General features: G+C 38.4%; 1 protein-coding gene across 3 annotated transcripts in view; it reads right to left on the bottom strand.

Annotated features, from left to right (window-relative positions):
- Nucleotides 1-26440, bottom strand: part of LOC112048652 (phosphatidylinositol 4-kinase alpha) — a 49105-nt gene that overhangs the window by 9660 nt on the left and 13005 nt on the right. The window contains exons 7-33 of one of the 3 annotated variants that reach the window (XM_024086282.2): nucleotides 26275-26425; nucleotides 24840-25029; nucleotides 24144-24254; nucleotides 23027-23200; nucleotides 21914-22124; nucleotides 20419-20530; nucleotides 19838-19849; nucleotides 17962-18235; nucleotides 17362-17463; nucleotides 16637-16838; nucleotides 16199-16336; nucleotides 15666-15770; nucleotides 14996-15187; nucleotides 12797-12954; nucleotides 12043-12095; nucleotides 10605-10805; nucleotides 10106-10238; nucleotides 9841-9915; nucleotides 9161-9390; nucleotides 8017-8144; nucleotides 6867-7013; nucleotides 5675-5856; nucleotides 4638-4767; nucleotides 3156-3335; nucleotides 2491-2611; nucleotides 1303-1493; nucleotides 301-367 (exon numbers count right to left, since the gene is read on the bottom strand). In XM_024086282.2, the coding sequence (XP_023942050.1) occupies nucleotides 301-367; nucleotides 1303-1493; nucleotides 2491-2611; nucleotides 3156-3335; nucleotides 4638-4767; nucleotides 5675-5856; nucleotides 6867-7013; nucleotides 8017-8144; nucleotides 9161-9390; nucleotides 9841-9915; nucleotides 10106-10238; nucleotides 10605-10805; nucleotides 12043-12095; nucleotides 12797-12954; nucleotides 14996-15187; nucleotides 15666-15770; nucleotides 16199-16336; nucleotides 16637-16838; nucleotides 17362-17463; nucleotides 17962-18235; nucleotides 19838-19849; nucleotides 20419-20530; nucleotides 21914-22124; nucleotides 23027-23200; nucleotides 24144-24254; nucleotides 24840-25029; nucleotides 26275-26425 (3970 nt within the window). Of the gene's footprint in view, nucleotides 1-300; nucleotides 368-1302; nucleotides 1494-2490; nucleotides 2612-3155; nucleotides 3336-4637; nucleotides 4768-5674; nucleotides 5857-6866; nucleotides 7014-8016; nucleotides 8145-9160; nucleotides 9391-9840; nucleotides 9916-10105; nucleotides 10239-10604; nucleotides 10806-12042; nucleotides 12096-12796; nucleotides 12955-14252; nucleotides 14322-14995; nucleotides 15188-15665; nucleotides 15771-16198; nucleotides 16337-16636; nucleotides 16839-17361; nucleotides 17464-17961; nucleotides 18236-19837; nucleotides 19850-20418; nucleotides 20531-21913; nucleotides 22125-23026; nucleotides 23201-24143; nucleotides 24255-24839; nucleotides 25030-26274; nucleotides 26426-26440 lie in introns of all 3 variants that reach the window. The other 2 variants (XM_052882786.1, XM_024086283.2) reach the window with 2 other exon arrangements.

Here is a 26440-nt window from a genome sequence, read left to right as displayed (position 1 = left end):
CAAACCAAATTTCAGCCAAATTGCTTCAGTAGTAGCGGCGTTAAATAGTAACAAACATCCAAATAAACATACATCCATACAAATTTTCGCGTTTATAATATTAATAGGATAAATCGCAACAAATAAAAGTACATTAATGAGAAGAATTTCTTAGCATTCCATGGATTCACCATCTGGATCCATTGTGAAGCTGAAAAAACTCCGAGCAGAGCCCGGGTCTTGTGACCCAGGTGGAGAGTTAGGTTAAGTCGATATTTTTTTACAACATTTTTTCGTTTAAATAAATATAAAATAACTTACCACTTTTATAGTCAATGTCAATGACCATAGAATCGGGATTTGACGGCAAATAACAGCCAGGCTGCACCTGCGTACAGAGCAAAACGAACATACATTATACATTATATACTCAGAGGCACAATTATCCGCCCACTTTACTATACTCGTGTCATATTAAAGTGGGTGGATAATTGTGCCTCCGAGTATATATCTTGACTTATACACCAGTCCAATACAAGAAACCCCTTAATAATATTAAAAATAACTGCAAGTTAATTCATACACAAGCGAAAAAAAAATTTATTTTTGAAAAAATTTAAACATCCTCTTTAATTCTGTTTCTTAAGTATGAAGTCATTGAACTTTGACCTATTAAGGCGAAAGTGAATGACCTCAAAGGGACCGACGAGCGGCATAGCGGCATGCGGCGAATAGGGTACATGTTTGAAAATACAGGATGTTTTAAAATGATTGATTTTTGAAGGTTTGTTAGAATTATAATTTTTTTATAATAATAATTGGATACATTATGGGGGATCTTGGTTTAAGACGAAGAAAACTTGACTACTAGCGGAGGCCTGCGACTTCGTCCGCGAGCATAACAGTGTAAACTTCCATCTATTTTTTATATTTAAATATTTCATATTTTATCTTGTAAAATGATAAACATTCATAAACAATTTAAATTTTTTATCCCCATAGGGTGGAAATTTTCTAATTCATGTGAACAATCTGAAAATATTTTCAAAAAATCTTGAAAAACATCACAAACTAGAACGATTAATGTTTAACGATTAGTAACAGATAGTGGCAGTTTGATACTGTGACGATCGCGATATCATAAACACGAATTTTTAATGAATTGAAACAGCGTCATCTACTGGCACTTCTGCACAACTGGAATTTATATGGAATTGAATAATTCCACATAAATTCGCGTTTACGTTCACGCGGTAGTAATAGTATGAAAATATTGAAAACTGCCATTAGGCACACTGATTCAAAAATAAAAATCGAGGGTACCTTAACACCTTTCAAAGCCTCCAAACACGCTCGTTTCCTCTCGGCCCCCTTCGGGAACGGTCGTATAATTCCGCTGATGTTGGTGATTTGGCTGAAGAAATCGAACTCCCTCTCGTAGAACGCCTTCGCGGGCCCGGAGAGCGTGTCCACTATACACTTGGTAAGATTCTCCAGTGTATCGAACAGTGCCGCTAAAAAAAAGTTAATCTTCTAAATTACTGTCAAGTTCATCTTGATGAGACGCTTAATTTTATATTTACGAAAATTCTTGATTCTGGTAGCTACCTGGGTTACCACGTAATAAAAATTTCTGAGCGTCGGAACAAGATAATGTACCACGCATTTTGTACTTTTGTTAACTTTAACTTCCCTCCTCCCAACTTGTTTCAATAACGAGGTTATTTATTTAAAAGTTGTTACTAACCAGCTGTTTTTTTTACTGTTGCATAATTAATAGGTATACACTTTAACAGGAGCAATATCCTACAAATTGAGTGGTACATTATCTTGAAAGACTTCGAAAGAAAGGACCAGTCCTGGAAGGGTATCATGTATTGGGCGGCACCAGAGACGATAAAGAACGAACACTGCAACATAAATTGACTCGTATGCCAATATTGGCTAGTATTTGCTACTAATATTAGTTATTTCTTTCAATATCAGTATCATTTATGTTGACCAGTTTTAATTAAATTAAATGTAATGAACACGGTTGAACAATGACTTCCGGTCACGAACAAAATCCAATATGGCGGCTGGCGCCATATTGGCAGTGACACGCTATAAAAGACATGTCATAGTGGCATTCTTTGTTCAACTGTCTTCGCGAGAACACCCCTATCAAGTTATAGTGGATATGTATTGCAATATTATTATAATATACAACTTATTGAAAGTATATTGTATTATGTAAAGAAATATATTAATTATAATTTGATAAACTAGTCTAATTTAACACATATGTATCACATATTGTCCTATTCTACCTATCTATTAACATTATTTTGATAACATTCTTTGTAGTTTACTTAAAGATCGAGGGACACAGGGAAAGATTGCTTTTAGGATACAAAATTACTTTAATCCGGCATTGGGAAGGATACGCAGATTATGTCGGAGACGGGCTGACGTCAGAAGTTGTTTTAAAGGTCGATTAATGTCTATCTTCAATTGTGAAAATTTACTTACTGTCTTTATTATGCATTTCCTCGTCTGTATACATGTTTGTGTGCATGTTCCAAATCAACTGGTGCGCCACCACTTGAGAATTCTTTGCCAGGGATTTTATAAGTTCCGATACATAGCCCATCTGAAACAGACCACGTAGGTATTACGAATAATTAGAGTTATAGCTTGGCAAATTCTTTTGGTCGGCTACGGTATCGATGACAGACATAAGTTGACCGCTACACATAACTTAATCGAATCAGAAATGAGCAAATCCGTAGAAGAACGAAAGTCACCGACATAGTTCAACGTGTCGCGAAGCTAATTTCGTAGTTCTCAAATGTAATACTAGATGGCGTTAGTAGTATGTTACCCCACGGCAACGTTTGATGTTATAATAATTAAATGCCAAATTACAAATTGTGCTTATCATTTCCCACAACACGGTGAAAAGATTATCCTGTACAAATGGAATGGCGACCCCGCACTAAAAAGCGCAGTGTTAGTCGACCAGGTAGACTGACGACATTAAGCGAGTCGCGGGGATTCGCCAAATGCAGGCGGCTCAGGATCGTGATGTTTGGAAGTCCCTACAAAAGGCCTATGTCCTGCAGTGGACGTCTGTCGGCTGATAATTATGATGATGATGGATGATGATGATATTTGTAACATAGCAAAAGACTCACAGTGTCATGCCGCAAAGCCTGGACGAGTTGTGGAATGTACAACAGCACGGCAGAGGACGGGTATGAGGTGAGTGTGGCCACCGCAGTCTGCGCCGACAGCGGGTGCGGCGGGTACTGTCTGCTGAAGTACGACAGCGCCTCCATGGGCGTCACCCGCGCCCACGTCACCATGTGCACCAACTGGAAATATATTAAAATGAGCGCCTATTTACGCCCACGTTTTACATATGCGGCTACCACCTGCCCTGCAATATGTGGCTGTCAATTGTGGCTTCATCCTTGTTAACAATGACGCATTTTTTTGGGTAAAATTGTATGTGGGCAAATAGGCTAGTTGACTTCTTTTTTTTTAATGGTCTCAAATTGATCATTATCGTTCTACTAGATAGAAAAAAAAATTTCATATTTATTCGAGAACTGATTACATGAAAATTTTAATTTTTAAATATTTATTTGACAAAACGCCTGTCGGCCATGATGGTCTTTAATTCAACTGTTTCATGACGTCACGTTAACAAATCCTTTTAAATGGAGCGGTTGACAAAAATTTTAGTTAACAATTAGTTTGACGTTTAGTACATCAAGTAAAATTGTGACGTCACAAAATAGACAACACAATTTTTAACGTTTGGAAAAAATACATGATTTTTAAATAAAGTTTTATAAGAAATTCTTAACTTTCATTAATTAACAAGCGGACCCGGTCAAGCTTCCTTTCGACTTATGTGCACTTCTTCCCTATACCTACCCTAATCTACCCCTACCCTAGCACTACTCTACTACTCGCGTACTAACAGGGTTACCGGCAAGCCTAGTGAAAAGTAGAGAGCATAATACGACGCAAAAAATCCATTTTAAGATAGTTTCTATGAACATAATATTACACACACATAGGTACTTTGAAGTTTTGAGTAATTTTAGCTTTAACAAATTAGAAGACATTCCGTTCACATTGTTTCCTAGATTTTGTATGAAAAATGTGTTTGGCCGCTATTCGCCACCTATTTGCAATGTGTCACTGTGAACATCCTACTAATATTATAAACGCGAAAGTTTGTATGGATGTATGTCTGTTTGGATGTTTGTTACTCTTTAACGCCTCTACTACTGAAGCGATTTGGCTGAAATTTGCAATGGAAATAGATCTTAATCTGGATTAACATATAGCTACTTTTTATCTTGGAAAAATCCTTGGATTCCTAAGATTTGCGAAAACCTCATGATTTTGACGGTATGAATACTGTACTGAGTCTGTACATCCTCGACTACTGAACCGAATCACCGAAACTCAAAGAAGAGATAGATTACATAGGCTAATTTTTATCCCGTAAAATCCATAGTTCCCAAAGGAGTTTGTCAAAACCCAAATTCCACGCGGACGAAGTCGCAGGCGTCCGTTATTATTTATATATAGCACTAATGAATAACAGATGACGGTATATATTTCTAATGCCGGACCTTACTCAAATATTATATAGATACCTCATGTGCATCACTGAGCAAGTTCTCTGTGGTGACCAGATACTTCATCGCTTGCGGTATGTGACAGACCGATGTGGGATGCATTTGCACCTTCCTCTTAATCTCGGCTATGATACCTTCGTTCTTCAGTCTGTGGAAATAATGAAGACTCAATAAACCAAATAGGTATATAAAGAAAAGTTATTTTACCGCATATCTTGTTGCCAAAGGTATCTTCTAAGGTTCAACCACTATTAAGAAAAAAAAATTAGTGCATTTATACAACTATAGAGGGTGCTCGGGATAATTTCCTATAACTCTACGGTTATAGTCTTTATGGAAAATTAATTTGAAAAATTTTACAAGTTAGACTACAATCTCACCTGATGGTAAGTGATGATGCAGTCTAAGATGGAAGCGGGCTAACTTGTCAGGAGGAGGATGAAAATCCACACACCTTTCAGTTTCTACACGACATCGTACCGGAACGCTAAATCGCTAGGCGTTACGTCTTTGCCGGTAGGGTGGTAACTAGCCACGGCCGAAGCCTCCCACCAGCCAAACCTGGACCAATTAAAAAAATCTCTATCGGCCCAGCCGGGTATCGAACCCAAGACCTCCGTCTTGTAAATCCACCGCGCACACCACTGCGCCACGGAGGTCGTCAATATTTAATTTTTTTAATATTCTTTGAAGTTAGAGGATAGTCCTTATGTGGAGGAATTTTGTACAAAAGGAGATTTGTGGAAACATCAAGGGAAAAATAGGGAAGTTATTATAAAAGCCATTAGTTTACAATAAATAAAAAAAGAATTATCAAAATCGGACTAGTTTATATAAAGTTATGCGTGGTTTTGATTTAGAATTGCTGTTTTCCTACCCTTATAATTGGATTCTTTTTTATTTTATGGGACCACATTCGGAATACACCGCTTTGCATTAAAAAATAATTATTTAAATCGGACCGCTCAGTAAAAAGTTGCGCGTGTTCATACATAAAAAAATATAAAGACATCGAATTGATAACCTCTCCGTTTTTCATCGGTCGCAAAGTATACCTTTCAGGTAAAAACACAGCCAACATGGGGCTAATGTCCCATGCCAGCTTGGTGTAGTCCCGCCACGTGCGCTCAGTGTTGGGCTTGGAGCGCCACGTCGCTATGTTGTCCTCACCCGGCACCGCCTGCTCCGGCCGGCTGTGCGGGTTGTGCCACGTTACGAGGAACTCTATTTCTACTGCCTGTGAACATTCAGTTTTTAGATATATTGTGATGTGACGAGTAGCAGCGACAGTGATTGTATCATTATTTTGTGGTAGAGGAAACACTTCGAGTAGGTCCCAGTACTTGTGACTTGGAAGCAGGTTTAAAGGATCCTTTCAGAATGGTAATCACTCATCTCTTCCCAGCCCGACATGTTCTCCATGGCCACACTAAACAATTTATGATCAATAATTACAACACAAAATATTATTGCACAAAATTACTAAGGCGACTGGCAGCGTGACCGTCACGCTGCCTAACAAACAACTGAGCTCGAGTCATCAAACACCCTCTTATTTATACCAACACTGATATCCGCCTCCACAATAACATAGATAATGAATGTTAATACCACCCGTTAATCGAGGAACTTTTAACAATAGCACCTACACCTACACAAGTTGAAAAAGGAGCGGCAATTATTTATATATATTATTGGAAATAATTTAATGGAGATTTAGAAAATATTTTGTTGTACACATAAAATAAAATGTTGCTAAGATCTTTGCATGGATGGAGTAACCTAAACTGACTTGTATAAAAGGACTGATGATATTGAAAGAAGCTAATTTGCTTCTTTCATTCTCATCAATCGTTTTATACAAGTTCGACGGTTTAGGGTACTCTTGACCTAGCCTTTATTGAGAATGTCCTGAATGTTTGCCTTGGCCTCTTCCCTTTTTTTATGAACCCCTTTTATAGGTCGCCTTGCATTCATCCCCTCCCCTCAAAGCATCCTCAAACCATATAATTTATTAGCAAATAAACTAATTGATTTGCGAGTATTTTGGATAGAAGTACTTATTTAATCCAAAATATCCCTCTTTGATTTCATCGCAACATAAGTGAGAATGATGTTTTTCGATTGCCCAGCTATTGGTGGACAATATATCTCTCTCGTCTCCAGATATGTGTACAAGAGAGGTCACCAAGTTAACTTGAAAAGCTAAATAGCAGGTACATACATTTAAAAATCAAAAATATTTACCATGAGTTCCAATATAAGATTCCTTTTCCGTACATAGTCCTTGACGAAGGGGTCCTGCGACTTGGCGGGCGGTTTGATGCTGCGTATGGACCTCTTGCCCGCCACGCTGCCCGCCCCGCTAGACAACGTCGTCGTTGACATGGGCACCTACCACATAAAGTACATTCAAATCAAATACTCTGACAAGTAAGTTTAAAAGCATTTTTGAAAACTTAAATAGTTACTCCATTATACAGGGTGCTCGGGAGTATTTCCCATAACTTCAAGGTGTTGACGAGTCCACTTTTAGCAGCTGAACTGCATAACTAATATTTTTTAACTAAAAATGATTTTTTTTTATGTTTTCATACAAAGTAATTCAAATAAGTCCGACTATCCATGTAACACAAGCCTTTATCTATCCTTGCATTTTAAAATACGTCAAACTTGGCTACGTCATAATTATAAAGATGCGTATAAGAAACACATTTTAAGATCTATTTACAAAAGAAATATTATTTACCCCGAATATATTAATTTTAGAACACATTTTCCTTCAACATTTTTAATTAATTTTCGGTAAAGAATACAACCCCAGACTTATGGGAAATACTCCCGAGCACCCTGTATAAATAAAATATAGATAGATAAAATGTACTTTATTTGCACACCACAATGACAAAAACAAGAGAAATAGAAACATATTATGCAGAGATCAGAAACAAGTACAAAGGGCGGCCTTATCGCTATGTAGCGATATCTTCCAGGCAACCTTCAGCTTAGGATAACACAAGGACATAAGCAGGTGCGGTGTAAAACAACAATACCCAACAAATAATTTACATCCGAATACATAAACAATGTTGTAGTAGTACACATAGAGTAAGGCTGCATAGCTTGGCAAATAAAGCCCCCCCCCCTCCCCCGTCGCCAGCATATCATGGTAGTGTGCTACATAAAACCTCTACGGCGATAGTAGTGTCATCAACGAATTTGCCAAGATAGAGACGAATATCTTAGCATTCCATGGTATCCATCGCGTGGTAGAGGGAAAAACTCCGAGCAGAGTCCTGAACTTGTGACTACAGGATGTAGGGTTAAGAAATTCCTTGACGATCGATCAACACTCCCCTTTCTCTGCGTGTTGTATAGGATAAACAACCGTTCTCACCGTATTAATCCAGCCCGTAGTCTGTCGATTGCCAATATCACTACTGTTGACTGACGAGCGGTTGTCGGTCGGTGAGTTTGACGTGTAGATGCTTTGGTTACTGCTCGGGCCCATGAGCTCAAACTCCGCTGCAAATAAATCAATCTTAACATAGTATAAAATACATAATCTTTTTTTTTATGCGAATAGGCTCGCGTTTGACCATGATCTAACCTGATGGTAAGTGTAGATACAGTATAAAATGGGACACGCTTGCCTAGAAGGCCTATTCACTCTTGTTTTGAAGATACCCAAATTATAAGATTCAGGAAACAACAGGGACTTGGGAAGGGTATTCCAAACCCTAGCCGTGTGTATGACAAAAGAAGACGCAAAGCGTTTTGTACGGATCCTAGGGACATTTACAACATAGGGATGAAAACCCTTGTTTATAAACAATACAAAAGATTTTAATGCGGCTTCTATACTTAAATAGAGTGATTCAAGAAGAGTTTTATACGTATAATTTTAAAGCGAACTACTGGTCCGATTTGAGAAATTCGTTCAGTGTTAGATAGCCCATTTATCGAGGAAGGCTATAGACCATATATTATCCCCGTATTCCTATGGGAACGGGATCCACGCGGGTGAAACCACGCGCCGTCAGCTAGTTATAAATAATGACTTACAATCTGAACTTGGTATAGATGTAGCGACTGATATGAACATTCGCTCGATGTGATCAATATTGTCTTCATCATTAACAGCCTATTTGAAAGGCCACTACAGCCCAGGCCTTTTAATATGAAGGATTTAAGAGCATAGAGCCACCAAACCTTGTCAAGCCTCAATAGCTCAACGGTAAGAAAGGTTGGACTCATGATTGGGGGGCGGTGGTTCAATCCTCACCCTGTTAGTCTATTGTCGTACCCACTCTACAGCACTACCTAGCACAGTCTTTCTCGACTAGTTAAAGGGTCATATTACCATTTCCTTATATATGAAAGATAAGGCAAATATTCTTTGGAGGAGAGACCATACATAATCCTATCCTAATCCTAATCCCCCCCCCCAGATGTTGCGCGCCAGAGAGCGGGGGAAGATGTCCCCTTGGAGGAGAGACCATACAGTTTCAAAAACTGTCATCATCCCTATTGTTACTCACCCCCTATATCGCTACTCTTCAAATACTTCTTGTCCGAGTGCATCAGTTGCCAGAACTTGATCAGCGATATGATGTCCTCCCTGAGAGCGCCGGACATCTTGGCGGGACACTGCAGCCCGCGGCAGAAGTAGTCTAGGCAAGCGCTGTACACCCGCTCTCGGAGGATGTTGCGCGCCAGAGACCGGGGCAAGATGTCCCCTTGCAGAAGAGACAGTCCGCACGATAGGAGTCTATGAACAAGAAAATATAAATTCGATCTATTAAATCAATCAAGCAATCCATAATGATTAAAAAAAAACTAAAAGTAACTTAATTTAACTTCAATTAATAAAAGTGAAAATTTTGAAAACCCCCAAATGTCATGAAATTTTTAATTACACTCTCGATCAAGTTATCAATATTCTCTTTCAGTGCGCTTTCATTTGAGACCACTCGAGTATATTGGCAGACATACGGTTATTCTTCCCCACTTTCACCCCCCACAACTTTTAAACATGTCTAAAAACACACGCACATAAGTCACTTTTAATACAGAAATAAAACTAAATTAAAATAGCTTCATCCGTTCGGGAGCTCTAATGCCACAGACATACAGACACGAACAAAACTTTTAACACCCCTCTTTTTGCGCCGAAGGTTAAAAAAGCGATTACGAAGACGTAAAACTTCTCTTCACTAACCTAAACCTCACCCCCGCGGCTTCGACGTGCCTGTTGATATGATCACGTATATCACCAACGGTCACGGGCAACGATCTGAAAAGTCACAAGATAAATTAAATATCCAAAAATTCAACTTTTTAATATTATTAGACTAGTGAAGGAAAAATTAATCTGCCAAAATTCTTTAGACAGAGCTATCGCTTGTATTTTTCCTTCAATTTTAACTTTTCTTCGACTAGTCAATATACCAGATTCGATAACTTTAATGATGACGCTTTCTTACCTGTGCAATAAACTGGCCAACATTTCTACTTTTTCTAAACTATTGTATTTAGCCGTCTCGGCTACTTCGCAAAGGTACCGCACCCACACCGCATGAGGAGCCACGAATGGTGGTCTCGGTTCTAGTTTAGCACCTATAACAAAGGACATACACTCTGAAAACGAAGGAAATGCACAAGGAATTAAATGTGAAAAATATTCTATGGCAATTATCACTGAAAATATATATTAAAGGAAATTTCACTCAAAAGTAAATTGGCGGGAATTTTATGTTTGTTTACAATTGGCGAGATAGTTAAAGCAAAATGACAGTTGTGTACGCAGGTACAATTATAAATAAAAGTGTTAAAAGGCCTTTCCGTGGTGGCCCAGTAACTTAAATATCACAAATAATTGTAAATATCATACGCGACAGTAATTAAGTCACTCATGTCACTACGTCACTAACACCCTAAAATGTGTTTACGCTCATAGTTCAACTTACAGGATGCACACTATACCTTCATATGCCGCTAAAGGGCTAATCTCGTCAGTCTGCTTGGAGAACAAGCCCATCTTCCTGTCCACAGTGCACTGCCAGGCCATGAAGATCTCCTGCAGCAGTCGCAGCTCCAGGTCTGGCCGAGCCGTGCTGAGCCACTGCCAGCACTCCACCGCTGTTGTCACTGCGTCCTCCGTGAATATGTCCACTTGGGACCACGCTGGGAGAAATAATGGCTAATCAAATACACAACTAATAATAATAATAAAAGCCTTTATTTACTGATTTTTTTATACATGTACACTATTGTAATGATATATTACAATATTATTATTGTAATATATCATTGACACTGATTGTCTTTTCTTCAGCTTGCCCTCGGGCATAGGCCTCCTCCAGACACTTCCATAGTTATCTATCTCTTGCTTTCCTTCTCCATGTGTCTCCTGCTGTCTGTCTGAGGTCATTCTCCCATTTTTGGCAGGGGCGACCTCTTTTCTTTTTTCCTATCCTAGGATACCACTCTGTCACATCCCTGGTCCACTTTTCCCTTTTATAACGCATGAAGTGTCCACAATACTTGATTACAAATCTATATAAGTATATTAAAGCTAACGGTCATGTAATATCGAAAACCGCTCCATGTATTAAGATGAAGTTTGGCAGTTTAAATTTAGTAGACATTCACTAAGAACGATTTTGCGAAAGGGCCAGATTAAAGAAACCTAAGGCCGGACGAAGTCGCGGACGTAGCGCTATTACCTACATAAAAGCGAAAGAACACTCAACCCGAAATGTCGAAAGCCGCTTGACATACAAAGATGAAAATCGGCAGAAAAGTAGTCTAAAAAACTGATTTTGCGACAGGACCGGATTAAGGAGGTCTAAAGGTTCTTCCAAGTTTAACCAAAAAAGGTAAGTATTAGAAAAACGCGGATCACTATGACGTCCTAACTTTCGAGTGCGAACTTCTGTCTTCCATCAACACTACGTCTTGAGCCGCCTCATTATCATTAACCTGTAGTCATCTAATACTGGACATAAGCCTTTCCAAACGAACCACCAAACACGATCCTCTGCTTTCCTCATCCAGCCACTTTCCACTATCTATAAGTCATCGCACCTTTATACAAAGACGTTTCTTATGTAATAAGTAACAATGTCTCACAGTGACTATAGTAAAACAAGGGCAATAAATATAATATGGAATGCAAATTAAAATTACACCGCATCTAAAGTTCAAGGTCACTTGTTATAAATGTTATTATTATTATTATTATTATTATTATTATTATATTTCTACTGACTGACTTTATAGTCATCTAACTAACCAATACTGTAGCGGACCTAAAGTGCACTAAAACAAGGATTTTCTGAGAACGCGGCAACACACGATCTTTCGCCGCTGTGCATTTACTCGTAAAGTCAAATAACATTCAAGTGAGTATCTAACTTACCAATACTGTGAAGTACTGCTCTAGCTGTGGGCGGCGTCCCCGAGTTAGCGGATCTAATAATATTAAAAAAAACCTTTATCTTCAATAATATTAAAGTAATTACAAAACATTAATCAATCTAATAATAATTGTAAGCAACCATGTCTATATCCAAAAAAATTGTATCAGAAAAATTGTCTGTCGTTTTCATTAGTTACAAAAAATGTCAATTCATTATTAAAACGCCCATTTTTGGGCATATGCTCCATCTTGCTCATGTATTTCGTCCCTCGCCAACCTCCTCCAGCCCTCCGTTTTTGACGGCCTCCGTGACGCAGTGGTATGCGCGGTGGATTTACAAAACGGAGGTCCTGGGTTTGAGCTGAGCTGGGCACATTGAGATTTTCTTAATTTGTCCAGGTCTGGCTGGTGGGAGGCTTCGGCCGTGGCTAGTTACCGCCCTACCGGCAAAGACGTACCGCCAAGCGATTTAGCGTTCCGGTACGATGCCGTGTAGAAACCGAAAGGGGTGTGGATTTTCATCCTCCTCCTAACAAGTTAGCCCGCTTTCATCTTAAACTGCATCATCACTTACCATCAGGTGAGATTGTAGTCAAGGGCTAACTTGTAAAGAATAAAAAAAAAATCGTTCGTTTCCATGGCAACATCTTTGTTGGTGACATTTTAAATGACATCCTTTTATATAAAGCTCAAATTCGAATAAGACACGTTATAGGCGAAAGTTTCGTTGACAGGAATGTAAAATATAGCACACCTGGCGTGTACCAACAGCGCCGTACAGCGCCACAGCGCCGCTCGGTGCGCCGTCTCGCTGCCGCTGGCGCAGGCGTCCCGCAGCGCCGTGTGCAGACGCAAGCCCACTCGCCACACGGCCGCTTCGCCGCCGCCGTCTGCGTGCACCGCTCCCGCTACCTGGTATACGCAAATGGCATATAAATAACATATAGTCCAGTCATTTTAGGCATTTTAAACTCCAATTTGGGGAAAAATTCCTACTGAGCTGAATTTTGGTATACGACAAAAACGACATCGATATCGTGCCGGCCAAACGCCAAAAGGTCACGAAAATTAGTTTTTTGCAAATATTTCGCGACCTATTGCTCGGAGGTCAATATAGGTCATTATAAAAATTGATCTTCATAAATTTGTCTACAAAAATGTATGATGCAGTTTTTCTGTAAAATTAACCGTTTTCGGATTAAAGCGCTGATAAAGCGACTTTATTAAAAAAAAATTTTAATAAAAAAAATTGAACCGACTTCCAACTAAAAAATTAACCTAAACTAAAAAGCAAAAAATAACATCTTACCTATGTGCTACCTTCTGATCAGTTTGAAGGCGGTGCCAAGCCAGTGATGTTTTAATTTAAGCCGTTTAAATTACAAAATTTCTGTGGTTCTTTCAGAAACGGCTTTAATTAAGACATAACACTGGATTGGCACCGCCTTCAAACTGATCAGAAGGTAGCACATAGGTAAGATGTTATTTTTTGCTTTTTAGTTTAGGTTAATTTTTTAGTTGGAAGTCGGTTCAATTTTTTTTATTAAAATTTTTATTTTTTAATTTTTAGTGTTAGCACACCCACTGAGTGTGAACAAAAATTAATAAGCAATTAGTTGAAACGTTATTTTCTTATGATAAGTATCTAAGTCCTACAATCCCAATTTTAAAAATACTACCTTAACTCATATACAAAATTTCACTCCCCCTTTATCCACACGTAATATGAATATTCAGAAAATCGTGAAAGGTGACTGTCCTCCGTCTTCATCACCAGACCCCCTATGCAGTCACATTCTCATCAATATAAAAATTATCAAGTCAACACACAAGGTAGCTACTGTGAACCGTTGAGGAGTTCCCTTAACTATCCTTCGTCTTCATCACCAGACCCCTAATACAGTCACAACCCGTCTAGGTGGAAAGTTCTCGTCAATACAAATTTATCAAGTCCAAACACATGGTAGCTACTGTGAACCGTTGAGGAGTTCTCTTAACTGTCATTCGTCTTCATCATCAGACCCTTAATACAGTCACAACCCATCTAGGTGGAAAGTTCTCATCAATACAAATAAATCAAGCCCAGACAAAAGGTACCTGCTGTAAATCGTTGACGAGTTCCCATCGTCTGTGTTTCGGCTCCATCATCAGATCAACTCCAGACCTTCATAAAAGTGTAGTGGTTTAAAATACCTTATGGAAACACTAACAAACGCACTAGCCGTCCCAACAATTTTCGAAAGTTCCCCTCGATTTCTCCAGGATGCCATCATCAGATCCTGACATGAAAAAAATGGGACCACCCTGGAATGAAACCCTTCAAAACAAAAAAAGAATTTTCAAAATCGGTCCACAAAAAAAAATAAAAAACATACATACAGCCGAACGTAGAACCTCCTCCTTTTTGGAAGTCGGTTAATAAAAATAAAATCTTATATGCTAAAAATCTTATATCTTATATGCTAGATCGGCTTGAAATAATAAAATAAACTGTAAAGTCGTAGAATTGCACGTCAGAAGTGTAAATTTCTCAGTACTTGTAAACCTAATATTTGCTTTTCCCCGTCCCCAAAGTGTCTAGAGGTTGTTATTTTAAAAAGAAAGTTTTAAATTAAAACATACTTATTCAATCTCTTTATTGGTTCTTAAATTATATTTGTACCTAAATAAGAAATACAGAATGCTGAAAGAGCATTTCAGATAAGGTCTGAAGATACCTGAATTTGCAATAATTCGAATTTGAAACGTTTCTTGCAACAACCCTGATTTCATTTTCTTTTTGAAGAGAAAGGTAGTTTGGTTTAAAATATGCGACAACATGTCTTATTTACAAAATGAACAAACAACATTAACTAGATCATCTATATAAATATATTATTGCACTTACAACGCTATTATTAAATAACCATAACTATAACCTTCACACATTTAGAAACAACAATGTTATACTCACTTCGCCAGCATATCGGCTTCTTTGTGATACCACCGCCAGCAAAGCAGCGGAGTCTTGTGTCACACAAGGCGGGCGCTTGTCCAGAGCGGACCTCGGCAGCGGCGCCGACATGCGGTTCAAACCGGCCGCCCCTAACAGAGCTCCCGTTGCGAGAGCTAGACCACAGTGATGCCAGAGTGTTGAGTTTGGAACCTAAGAATGAGGTAAGTAGCACTTTTCAAATTTTAAGAACGTTGTTTATAATAACAGTTGAAGGAATAAACTGATAAACCATTAGTATAGTATATAAACCATAAAGTAAACCGAGTTAATTAGTAAGTTTGACATTGCAAATTGCAATGTAAAATTTGCACATTGGTGATAAGAAAATTATTTCGTTACACAACTTTCATTTTTTGAAAACGACTCTGTGATTACAGAAATTGATCTATAGACGTAAGCCGTCAGATACAGTCACTGAAATGTTAGTCGCTCAAATCATGGGAATACTTAATCAACTAACATACATCTTTGAGATCGAAATGTTATAAACAAAAGCACAAAGAGGTCGGAATGTGGCGTTTGCACGGACCAGTTTTTTTTACGATGTCCACCGCTTTTCAGCATTTAACATAGCTAATTAATGGATGTATACTTTGCTGGAGAAAATAAAGAAAATGTAAGCACTTACCTGATTGAGATATTCCTGTAAATGTGACCGTGTAGACTGTGGAGCCCACTTCATCGCTTCTTGTACGATTCCGTGACAGCGATCAGCGAAATCTTTTACTATGCCCTGAAAGCCAAATATCTGGACTTACAAATAGATAGAAAGATACAGAAGTAGATGTAAATGCCAAAAATCGAGAAAGGTATGCTTAGTATGGTAGACTTACAGACACGGAAATGTTGAAAGGGGAAGACCAAGGCCAAAGTTCCTGGACTTTAGGATTTTTTTAGGATATTCTGAATCAGGTCCAGAGTACCCTAAACCGAGAAACTTGTATGAATCGAATAATGAAAATGGAACAAGCAAAGGAGATAAAAGTTACTCGTAGAACCGTAGCAAGTGATAGGATGTGCTATTTACTTATATGCGTAAAATAGACTAATCCTTTTGAGTCCTCAACAAACCAGTATAAAAATGAAGACTGAATTTTTAGGAAATTATGGCACATTTAAATAATTTATTAATTATCTATGGACATAATACAATCATCTCACCTCACGACCTTCCAAAGTGTCCTGGAGTTGCAAAGTAAAATCAGTACCTGGTACTTTCAAAAGCGGCGTCTCTTGGTTTGCGTCTAATTCCAAGCTGAAACTCAATACTTGGAGAATATCAAGCATTGACCAAAGCACCTAAAACAAGAATAATAAAATTGTAGAGTTTCTCCTAGTTAATCTAACTTTTATGCTGTTTATTAGTATAATAATAGAGTTTCCTATTATAATTCTCCTAGTTTATTTTTCAAGGACATTGTTTGTTAGGGACCACGCAAAAGGGCAACTTTGCAATTGCAGCGACTAGACGACTGGATATAACAGTAGAAGTAAAGTTTTATGATGTAGAAGAAATTTATAGTACATGCGGTAAAGTCATGTACTAGCGTAAAAATCATTTTAGTGACATCATTCTCCCAATATAACATCACAACTTACCCGACAATTCCAAAGAAGATGCGGGAACCTATCCACCAGTCCTGCCAACCATTTATCCGCTACCCTTCTGATCTGCTTATGGATGTGGTTGAAGTTAACCAACAGGAACTGTGCGTGACCCTCCAGTTCCCTTTCACGACATTCATCCTTGAGCTTTTCTGACATCACGTCGAGGAACTTTTGGAATACCTTGTCGCCGACGCTGTTGAAAGTTTGTTGTCAAATCAATACGTTTCAATTTTATTGTAAACCATCATCATCATTATTATCAGCAGATGAACGTCTTCAGCTGGACATAGCCCTCTATTAAGGATTTCCAAACAACACGGTTTTGAGCCGTATGTGGCTTTTAAATTTGCTTCCATAGTGTGAAATGTAACTCTCTCTGTTTTGTGTGTAAGAAATTATAATAACCAAATCGCGATACTTTAGTATTACAGCTGAATATCTGTGATAAATGAAGAGAGATCCAGAAATCCACCTATCAAGCAAGAAAATTCGGAAGAAAACTGCAACTATTGAACATATCATGGCACAAATTATCATCAAAAGATAAGCTTGGGACAGATTGCTTTGATAGCCATCTTGGTCTCAACCCAAGCTTTACCAGCGTCATCAATCTAGTACCTTTGCTGACAAAGCCTGCATTTTTATAGAGCGACGCCTTTTTTGAAACTTTATGAATCATTTTTGGAAGTACAGATCATATAAATGTATTGACTCACCTGGCAACACATTGCCACATACCGCTCTTATCTTTCTGCAGCGCCGTGTCACTTAAATACTCTATAATGTGTTGCAAGCTTGGCTCTGGAGAGTTACACACTCTGAAAGCATAATAATAACAGATTATGAAACGGATGCATTATAAGGGTTTTTAAAATACGAGTGCATTTTATTAAACAAACGGATTTTATAAGAAAAACAGTATGTATATTGTAAGTGTATATTTAGGGTTTTTGTAAAAAGCTAATCGTATAAACAAAAACTAGTCCTATGGCATGGACAGACATTCATATATTGCATCCTGAAGATAGATATAATCATGGGATTTTTATCTTTAAATTAACACAGACGAAGAAACATAAAAACGTTGCTGACGTCCAATGGTCTTACTATAGTCTGGCAAGTTCGTTGATGACACTCCCATGATATGCGGGCGACGGGGGAAAGACTGCACGGGTGTGAAATTGTGCGTGCGGCGAAGTGAGGTGATGAGTCGTGGGTTTTTATTCATTGCTACACGTCCCCCAGCCCGCGCGGATCATCGGGAGTGTTACGAACGAAGTTTACAACCTAAAAAATAGTACAAAGTCATCACTCACCTTAAAGTCTCCAACCAGTACACGCTCAACAAATACATACACGGCGCAAACGTCAATTTGTTCACAATCGGCGTCACATCCGGCGGGTGATCCAACAGATTCAATATCTGTGTCTTCAACTCCTGCAATTCGTTGATCGACACAGAGTCGTTCCTAACAGCTGACGTGTACTGTAACTCTCGCATTTCCGAACGTAACGACGTTTGAGACACAAGAAAGGGTGATTTTACTGCTATCTCCTTTACACCCGCATACCATTCTTGAGGCCACAATCCTGTGGATATTTTAGAATTTAAACTATCGTGAGTGTTGTTCGTATTAACTTATTATGAAACACGGCTAAACCTCTCGTGATACAACGTCAGAGTATGCCCGACTAGTTCGAAACCCATAATAATAATATAGCCTTTTATTTCTTTATCGAATCTTACGATCTAAATATAATATAGAATAATTAATATAAATAGGTATTATATAATGTGCATTGTGCATGCATGAATTTGCAAAATATTTAATAATTGATAGAAGTTACGATATGTAATCGTAACTCGTAAATGATGTCACATTATATAAAGTTGTACATAAAATTAAGTTTAAATATACATTTTTCTTTTCATTCAAAATAGACCCCACTACTGCTACAGGCTTCCTCTAATTTTCCCCATGTCTGTCTGTCTGTTACCCAATTTTGAAACCCATTCAAGGTCCTTAATCATGACTGGTTTTTGAACGCGGCACGACCCAAACTGACATACTCCTACCTAGTTTTAGCCGTGTTTCATAATAAATTAATCGTGTGTATAGTTAGTTCGTTAATATTATTTGGCTAATCTGCGAAATATATTTTTGACTTTCAGTTATAAAAGATTTGATAGTGTTGATTTAATGTTAAGAAGACAATTTGAAAATATGTTGTAATTTTTAATATTTAGAAGTGTTATAGACGTCTTTAAAATCTGGAATACCTATGTGAGAATGTGTTGGCATTATTGTCGAGAAATGACATTCTTTAAGCTTCAAATAAGAGGGTATTTATTTATTTTAATTTATTCATTTACTCGTAAATTTTAAAGTTATAAAAATCAAAGCAATCTGTAGTACCGTCCGTCCAGTCAGGTATACATTGGAAGGTCGCTGCATATGGGAGGGGATTAGAAAGGGATGATACCGTGACATATTTTGTATTAAACGATATTTCCAAAACTTGTCGTCCCATCCCGACTGATGCAGCGATCTTCAGACATTTTCACGTCTTATATTAACACACAAAATCCAAAAAAAAAACTGCAATTCCAAACGTACTTTTGATACAATTTATTTAGTCACAAAAACAGCGCAATTAAAAAAAATCTCAGCCTCATATGAATATAAGTTTTCCAACGATCAAAACTCGCGTTAAAAAGCAAAAACCAATCGTATCCACTCCTACATACAACATTGTAAAACAATAAACTCTAACAACGCATTCTAAAAATCGACAAAAACTGAAAAAACATTGATATATTTTATAAATCAAAACACACTACAATTTTCAACACATCAAAAAAATTTCACAAGGATTCATCCCTGGACTTGATGTATGCAAAACGATTTTTGAAATAATGACATATAAAATAAATTAATATTTTGTACCAGACGTAATCAAACAAAAAGAAAAAAAATATTTTTTTGATTAAAATTATATAACTTACTAAACATTACAGAAAAATCTAATTATTTTTTAATGAAAATTCATAATATAAATATCTATAAATTGAGAGATCTGTATATATCATCATGTCAAAAAAAAGAAAAAAAAATCTTTCGTAGATATAAAAAAAAACAAAAAAAAATACATACATACATCTAAGAATTTTCTATAAGCATGTTTACTCACGCTTTCGCATTGCTACAGGCGTGGCCATAGAAGAAGAGACAACAAGATGTTTAAATAATATAGTATATTTATGTAATAATATGCACATTTTGGGTCATCGATAGATTACGTTTTTAAAAAATATTCTAACACTTACTCATTTATATTAATAAAGCGATAGTATTTGTTATTACATATAATATTATTATGTATTTTTTACAATGTGTAAATCATTATTTGTCATTCTGTCGTCAACTCTGTCAAGTATTTCAACTTGCGATGCTAAGATATTCAGTACTGCATTTTTTGGTGAAATATTATTTTATAGCAGACTAAAACGTTATGTCATTTTCAAGATGTATTCCAAAATCAGAAGTGGGATTAATACTAAAATCTCAAATGGATTATTATCAAAAAGTACTTCAAACGTAATGTATAGATGACCCCTTACAAGTGGAAAATACTCGAGGAATAGACAAAGAAGTGCGAGATTGAATTTTAAAACAATGGAATTAGAGTTGATAATCGAGAAATTTAAAATCGAGGGTACATTTAAATAAGAAGTATTTTTGGGAACTTTGTAAATGGTTTTTTATATTTACCTGATTCAGCAGCGGTGAATCCCATAACGACACAGTACAACCAAAAATCCTTGAAGAGTTTGTGTAGACGAGGTTTTGGGTTTTTTATTGGAGGTAACCTTTTGACTAGTACCTGTAGGATGAAAAAATAATATATTAAACCGTACCTTATATCTATCAAATTGGCTGATTACTAAAATAGATATCATCAAGATATATGTAGTTATCAAAGAACTAGCTGACGCCGCGCGGTTTCAGACGCGTGGTTCCCGTTCCCGTAGAAATACGAGGATGAAATAGGCTATAGCCTTCCTCGATAACTCTGGGCTATCTAACACTGAAAGATTTTTTCAAATCGGACCAGTAGTTTATGAGATTAGCGCGTTCAAACAAACAAACTCCTCAGCTTTATAATATTTACTATTTTCTCTCTTCCACACTTAAAAATAGGGTAGTTACGGTTTAGTATTAAAACGAAAATAATAATGTATTGACTCATGAATGGTACATTTAGATACAGAATAATCCTTCATACCTAAGCCAAGAAATTCTAAAATCCTATACTGACCCGAGCTGGACCTTACCTTTTGCGCCATAGAGATCGTCAAAAGTTGAAATTCGTCCTTTGTGACTCGTCATCGTCGTCGATCAAATAATATACTATGTATTTATGTATGTACCTATAGATCAATTTTTCTTATACGCACTGCAAAGATGTGGAATGCTCTTCCAGCTTCCGTTTTCCCCACCGCCTACAATATGGGTATCTTTAAGTCAAGAGTGAATAGGCATCTTCTAGGCAAGCGCGTTCCACCATAGGCTGCATCATAGCTTACCATCAGGCGTGATTGCAGCTAAGCGCTGCTTATACAAAACTAGCGGACGCCCGCGACTTCGTCCGCGTATAAATCGGTGTCAACTTTAACCCCTATTTCACATTCTATTTTGCAACTTTTATAACTTATACCTAATAAACAGTCCACTTAATTTTACACAACAGTCATTTTACATTTACAAATGTACCTAGAAAAATTAAGGACTTTCCGTACAAACTTTCTACTCCTACTTCACCCATTTCTGATTTTATTTTCGCGACAAAAAGTATCCTATTATCCTTCTACGTATTATGGTCTCAAATCGTCTTAAGTATCATTTGAATTCATTCTGTAGTTTCAGCATGATGCCTGGTCAAAAAAATGGCAGACAGACAGACAAAAAATAGAAAATAGGCTTCAGTATCGATCCTCTACCCTACTCCTACCCTACCCGTACCCTAACTGTATCCTACCCATACCCTACCCGTACCCTACGCTACCTGTAATCTTCCCTTTCCCTACCCCTTGGATAGTGCTAGGATAAGGGTAGGCCCTACCCCTAACCTACCCCTTACCCTACCCTACCCCTACCCTTACCCTACCCCTATCCTACCCCATTTAAAAAATGTTACAAACATACAAACTTTGCCTCTTTATAATATTAGTATAGATGTATAGGTAAAATAAAAAAAAAGACTCACCGCAATAACAGGTATAAGTACACCCAAGTTGCCGGCACTGCCCGAAGCCTTCAACACGGGGGCGGGCGACCGGTCGGTGGCGCGCTCGCCCCCTAGCCCGAGTTGCACGAACAGCTCGAGCAAACGAGTGAGCAGATCGAGTCTGGCCACCGTCCCGCGGACGTTCGCTGCTATGTTCGCTAGCGCGTTGAGCACTGCTCCGGACACGTGCCTGATCAATTCAAACATAAAATCGATCGGTGAGAGTATAGAATAAGACCGAAAAATCAATTTTTGAACGCATAATTTTTTAGAGCTAATGGGTAAGACATGTTCGATCGATTTGATATTATATTACGCATTTTATGATGAAAAATATTTATGTTTGTGTCCAAATAATATGCTATACAAAGAGTTTTAAATAATATGAAATATGGGCGCCATCAATAAGTTTCTGTAAGCACTGTTACAAGTGGTATTAACATTCATAATTTATGTTATTGTGGAGGGGGGTATCAGTGTTGGTATAAACAAGAGGGTATTTAATGACTTGAGCTCAGTTGTTTGTTAGGCAGCGTAGACACCGTCACGTTGCCAGTCACCTTAGTGATTTTGTGCAATAATGGTTTGTGTTGTAATTATTGTTTATCATAAATTGTTTAGTGTGGGCATGGAGAACATGTCGGACATGGAAGGTGAGTGTTTTTGTTTTCTGAAAGTATCCTTTAAACCTACTCTCACGCTCACAAGTCCTAGCACCTGCTCGATGTGTTTCCTCTACCAAAAAATAATGGTATAATCACTGTCGCTGCTACCCGACGTGTCACAATAGTATAGGTCGACAATGTCTTTCACTCAGCGTGAGATATTATGTTATTGATCCATCCTAGGCTTACTAGTCGATTGAACTGATGTTTAAGGTTTTATAATGAAATTTTCCCGCAGGGCTTGGTAAGCTTTGGTAAGTTCGCCTTACCTTTGACTTTACTTAGCTTAGGACCGACTGTCCGACAATGGACTATATTTGATTATTTTCGCCCAAATAGGGCAAATTATTTGATAAAAAAAATATTATTGATTGAAGACTTGCACAAACCGTGCAAAGCTGAATAATGAAAAAAAAAATAAACTCACCGATACTGCTTCCTATCGTCAGTATGTTGGTAGGCAGCGCTGGCGGACTCCACGGTGATGACGGTGAACATGCGCATGATCTCGTCGTGCGCCGGGCCCTCGGGGCTGGCCAGCGCCATGCAGCCCAGCTGGTCCACGATCAGCGTATCCAGCGACGACGGGGTACGGCACAACCTTGAACAACAACGAGTTATTAAACAGGCTCTGTAGCTTAGACCAATTATTGTATAGGACCTGCCTCGTTTTTATAATCGATGTTCATCATCATCAACTCATATTCGGCTCACTGCTGAGCTCGAGTCTCCTCTCAGAATTAGAGGGGTTAGGCCAATAGTCCACCACGCTGGCCCAATGCGGATTGGCAGACTTCACACTCGCAGAGAATTAAGAAATTCTCTGGCGTGTAGGTTCCTCACGATGTTTTCCTTCACCGTTTGAGACACGTGATATTTAATTTTTTAAAATGCACACAACTGAAAAGTTGGAGGTGCATGCCCCGGATCGGATTCGAACCCACATTCTCCGGAATCGGAGGCAGAGGTCATATCCACTGGGCTATCACGTCTCTCATGTTAATCGATGTTAAATAGTTGTAATTGTGTTCGTCGGTTAAAGAGCTCCGTAAAAATACCTTTTTGTGTAATTGAATGGTGCAAAAAACGGGCACAAACTTCTAGTTTAGTATAAGATATATACCAAATCTAAGCTCGTTTTCCTTAAAAAATGACAGACAATTTTGTTCGTGACTATGAGTGCGATACAGGTCTTTCTATAATTGGTCTGAGCCCTGTAGCCAAATAACGCATCGGCCCTTGTAGCCAAGTCACGTGATCAAGATCTGTCATTCTCATACATTTTTCTAGTTTTCGAAGCGTTTGCGATCGTAGAAAGAGAACCGACGTGTCACTTGACTACAGGGGCAGTTCTTGTACTACAACACTTCGAAAACTAAAAAAATGTGACTATGTCATAACCGATTGATATGTTGATCACATGACCTATCGATGCCGAATGTCCACACCATACAAAAAAACAATATAGAATTTTTCTTTTTTGGTTTTTTTCTTTGTACAAATGTTATGTAAACACAACTAATGAATCTAAAGATAAATCTTACCTCTGTTGAAAAAATTGCAATATGGTGTCCGTTGTCTTCGGCGTGTCCTTGAGAGCGACGGCCACGTGGCCCAACATTATCACTATGTTTGTGCTGATTAGTGACGACTCGCTGAAATGAAAAAATAAAGAATCTATATTAGAGAGCAGATTTTTTTTTATTATAGTTAGCCCTTGACTACAATCTCACCTGATGGTAAGTGGTGATGCAGTCTAAGATAAGATGGAAGCGGGCTAACTTGTTAGAAGGAGGATAAAAATCCACTCCCTTTCGGTTTCTACACGACATCGTACCGGAACGCTAAATCGCTTGGCGGTACGTCTTTGCCGGTAGGGTGGTAACTAGCCACGGCCGAAGCCCCCCACCAGTCAGACCTGGACCAATTAAGAAAATCTCAATCTGCCCAGCCGGGGATCGAGCCCAAGACCCCCTGTTTTGTAAATCCACCGCGCATACCACTGCGCCACGGAGGCCGTCAAAATCAAGAGTTTGAATAACATTACCAAAAAATAAAGCAATATTTTATACTTGGACAATTGAACTGAGATATGGGCCCTTGAAACCTGCTACCTTCCAAACTCTAAGCACGAAGAGCTTCTCAAAGTGACCGAGTATTGTATACTCGACTCACTTCAGAACTTCGCCGAAGCGAGTAGTGTATCTGACGCTTAACACTAGTAAAGAATAACTGCTCACCTATCGCTAGTCTCGGCAGTGAACAGTCTATTGCTGACGGACCCCACCAGCGCCGGCACACAGAAGGGGTCCACAGTGAGCGCCGCCTCCAGAGCGACGCACAGGTTCTCTATGGCAGCGTCGCGGAGCTTCTCGAACGGGGTCGACTTCACTGGAGCACCCGTTTCTGTCAGATTCTGATGTTCTTTGCCTTGAAATTCAAAATACTTTTAAACAACAATACAGTAGAACCCGCTTTAGACGATCATGCTTAAAACGATTTCTCGCATAATATTAAGACATGTTTCGTACATTTCCTCACGCTTAATACGATTCGTGATCCCGTTTAATAAGCCTACATGTCACACGTGTGTAATTCTAAATGCGATAAATTAATTACAACAGATAGATCAGGACATCATAAAGGTCCTTAAATAAGGTTGCATGACAAGATTAATACATGATATCTTAAAGACCTGAAAGACCCTGACAACAAACGACCCTTGACATGATGCGATTCTAAACTGAAAATTTTGAAAATTTCATAATTGGTAATAAATCAAAATCTTTAAAAATGTATATATACATTAGTCGTTATATTTTTCACTATCCCCCACCCATATCCCGTCTAAGACGCGTTTTTAGTTGGGTCCCTGCGAAATCTTATTAACTATGTATATAATTATGTTCTAATTAAATGTTATTTCACAATCATCATTATTATCAGCGGACGGTCGTACACAACAGAACATTTCTAAGCCGCCAGCGTCCAGCGGCTCCCTGTTATCCATTTGAAAACTTGTTGTCGTCGGTCCACCAAATGGGGGTCGACCAACACTTGGCTTTCCGGTGCGAGGTCGCCATTCCAACACCTTGGGAGGCTTAAGTCCATCGACTGTTCGAACTATGTGCCGCCCCACCCAATACCAATTCAGCTACGCGGCTCGTTGAACCATGTCAGTGACTTTAGTTCTTCTGCAGATCTCATTTTTGTTTTGATCACGCAGAGATACTTCGAGCATAGTTCGCCCTATCACCAGCTCAGTGAGCCAGCACCCAGCGGCTCCCTGCCACCCGCTTGATATCATTGACCAACAGAAGAACCAAAGCCACTGTCCTAGTTCAACGAGCTGCAAAGCTGAAGTGGCAATAGGCAAGGAATAATTCAAAGAATCGATGGATGTTGTGGTCTCAAGGAACTGGAAAGGAACACTGCGTTTTTAGATGCGGAGTCGCTATTCCAGGAATAGCGACTCCGCATCTAAAAACGCAGTGTTCGTCAATCCACCCACTAAGTGTACAGAAATATTATTGTTGTTATTTGAAGCTTGCCCAGGAACGTTCTTGATCCTGCTTCATAAAAAAATCCGAGAGAAATAAAGGCTATATTTTATCCTAGTATTCCTACAAGATCGAAAACTAGGCGGACGAATTCGCGGGGTACATCACGACTTACTTGTTGCTTTCATATGTTCTTTCCCAGTTTTTTCAAGTTCAAGTTTGTGCAGTTTAAAAAGTATCGGCGAGGGTGTTACTAAGAAATCTCTCAAACAGTATATCGATGTGTTTGCTATCGTCGGGAACTTTGTCGCTAATTTTCCAAGCCCCTGGAAAAGAAATTA

Source organism: Bicyclus anynana, chromosome 8 (assembly GCF_947172395.1).
Source record: "Bicyclus anynana chromosome 8, ilBicAnyn1.1, whole genome shotgun sequence".
Classification (NCBI taxonomy): domain Eukaryota; kingdom Metazoa; phylum Arthropoda; class Insecta; order Lepidoptera; family Nymphalidae; genus Bicyclus; species Bicyclus anynana.
This window is presented reverse-complemented; position numbering and strand designations above follow the sequence as displayed.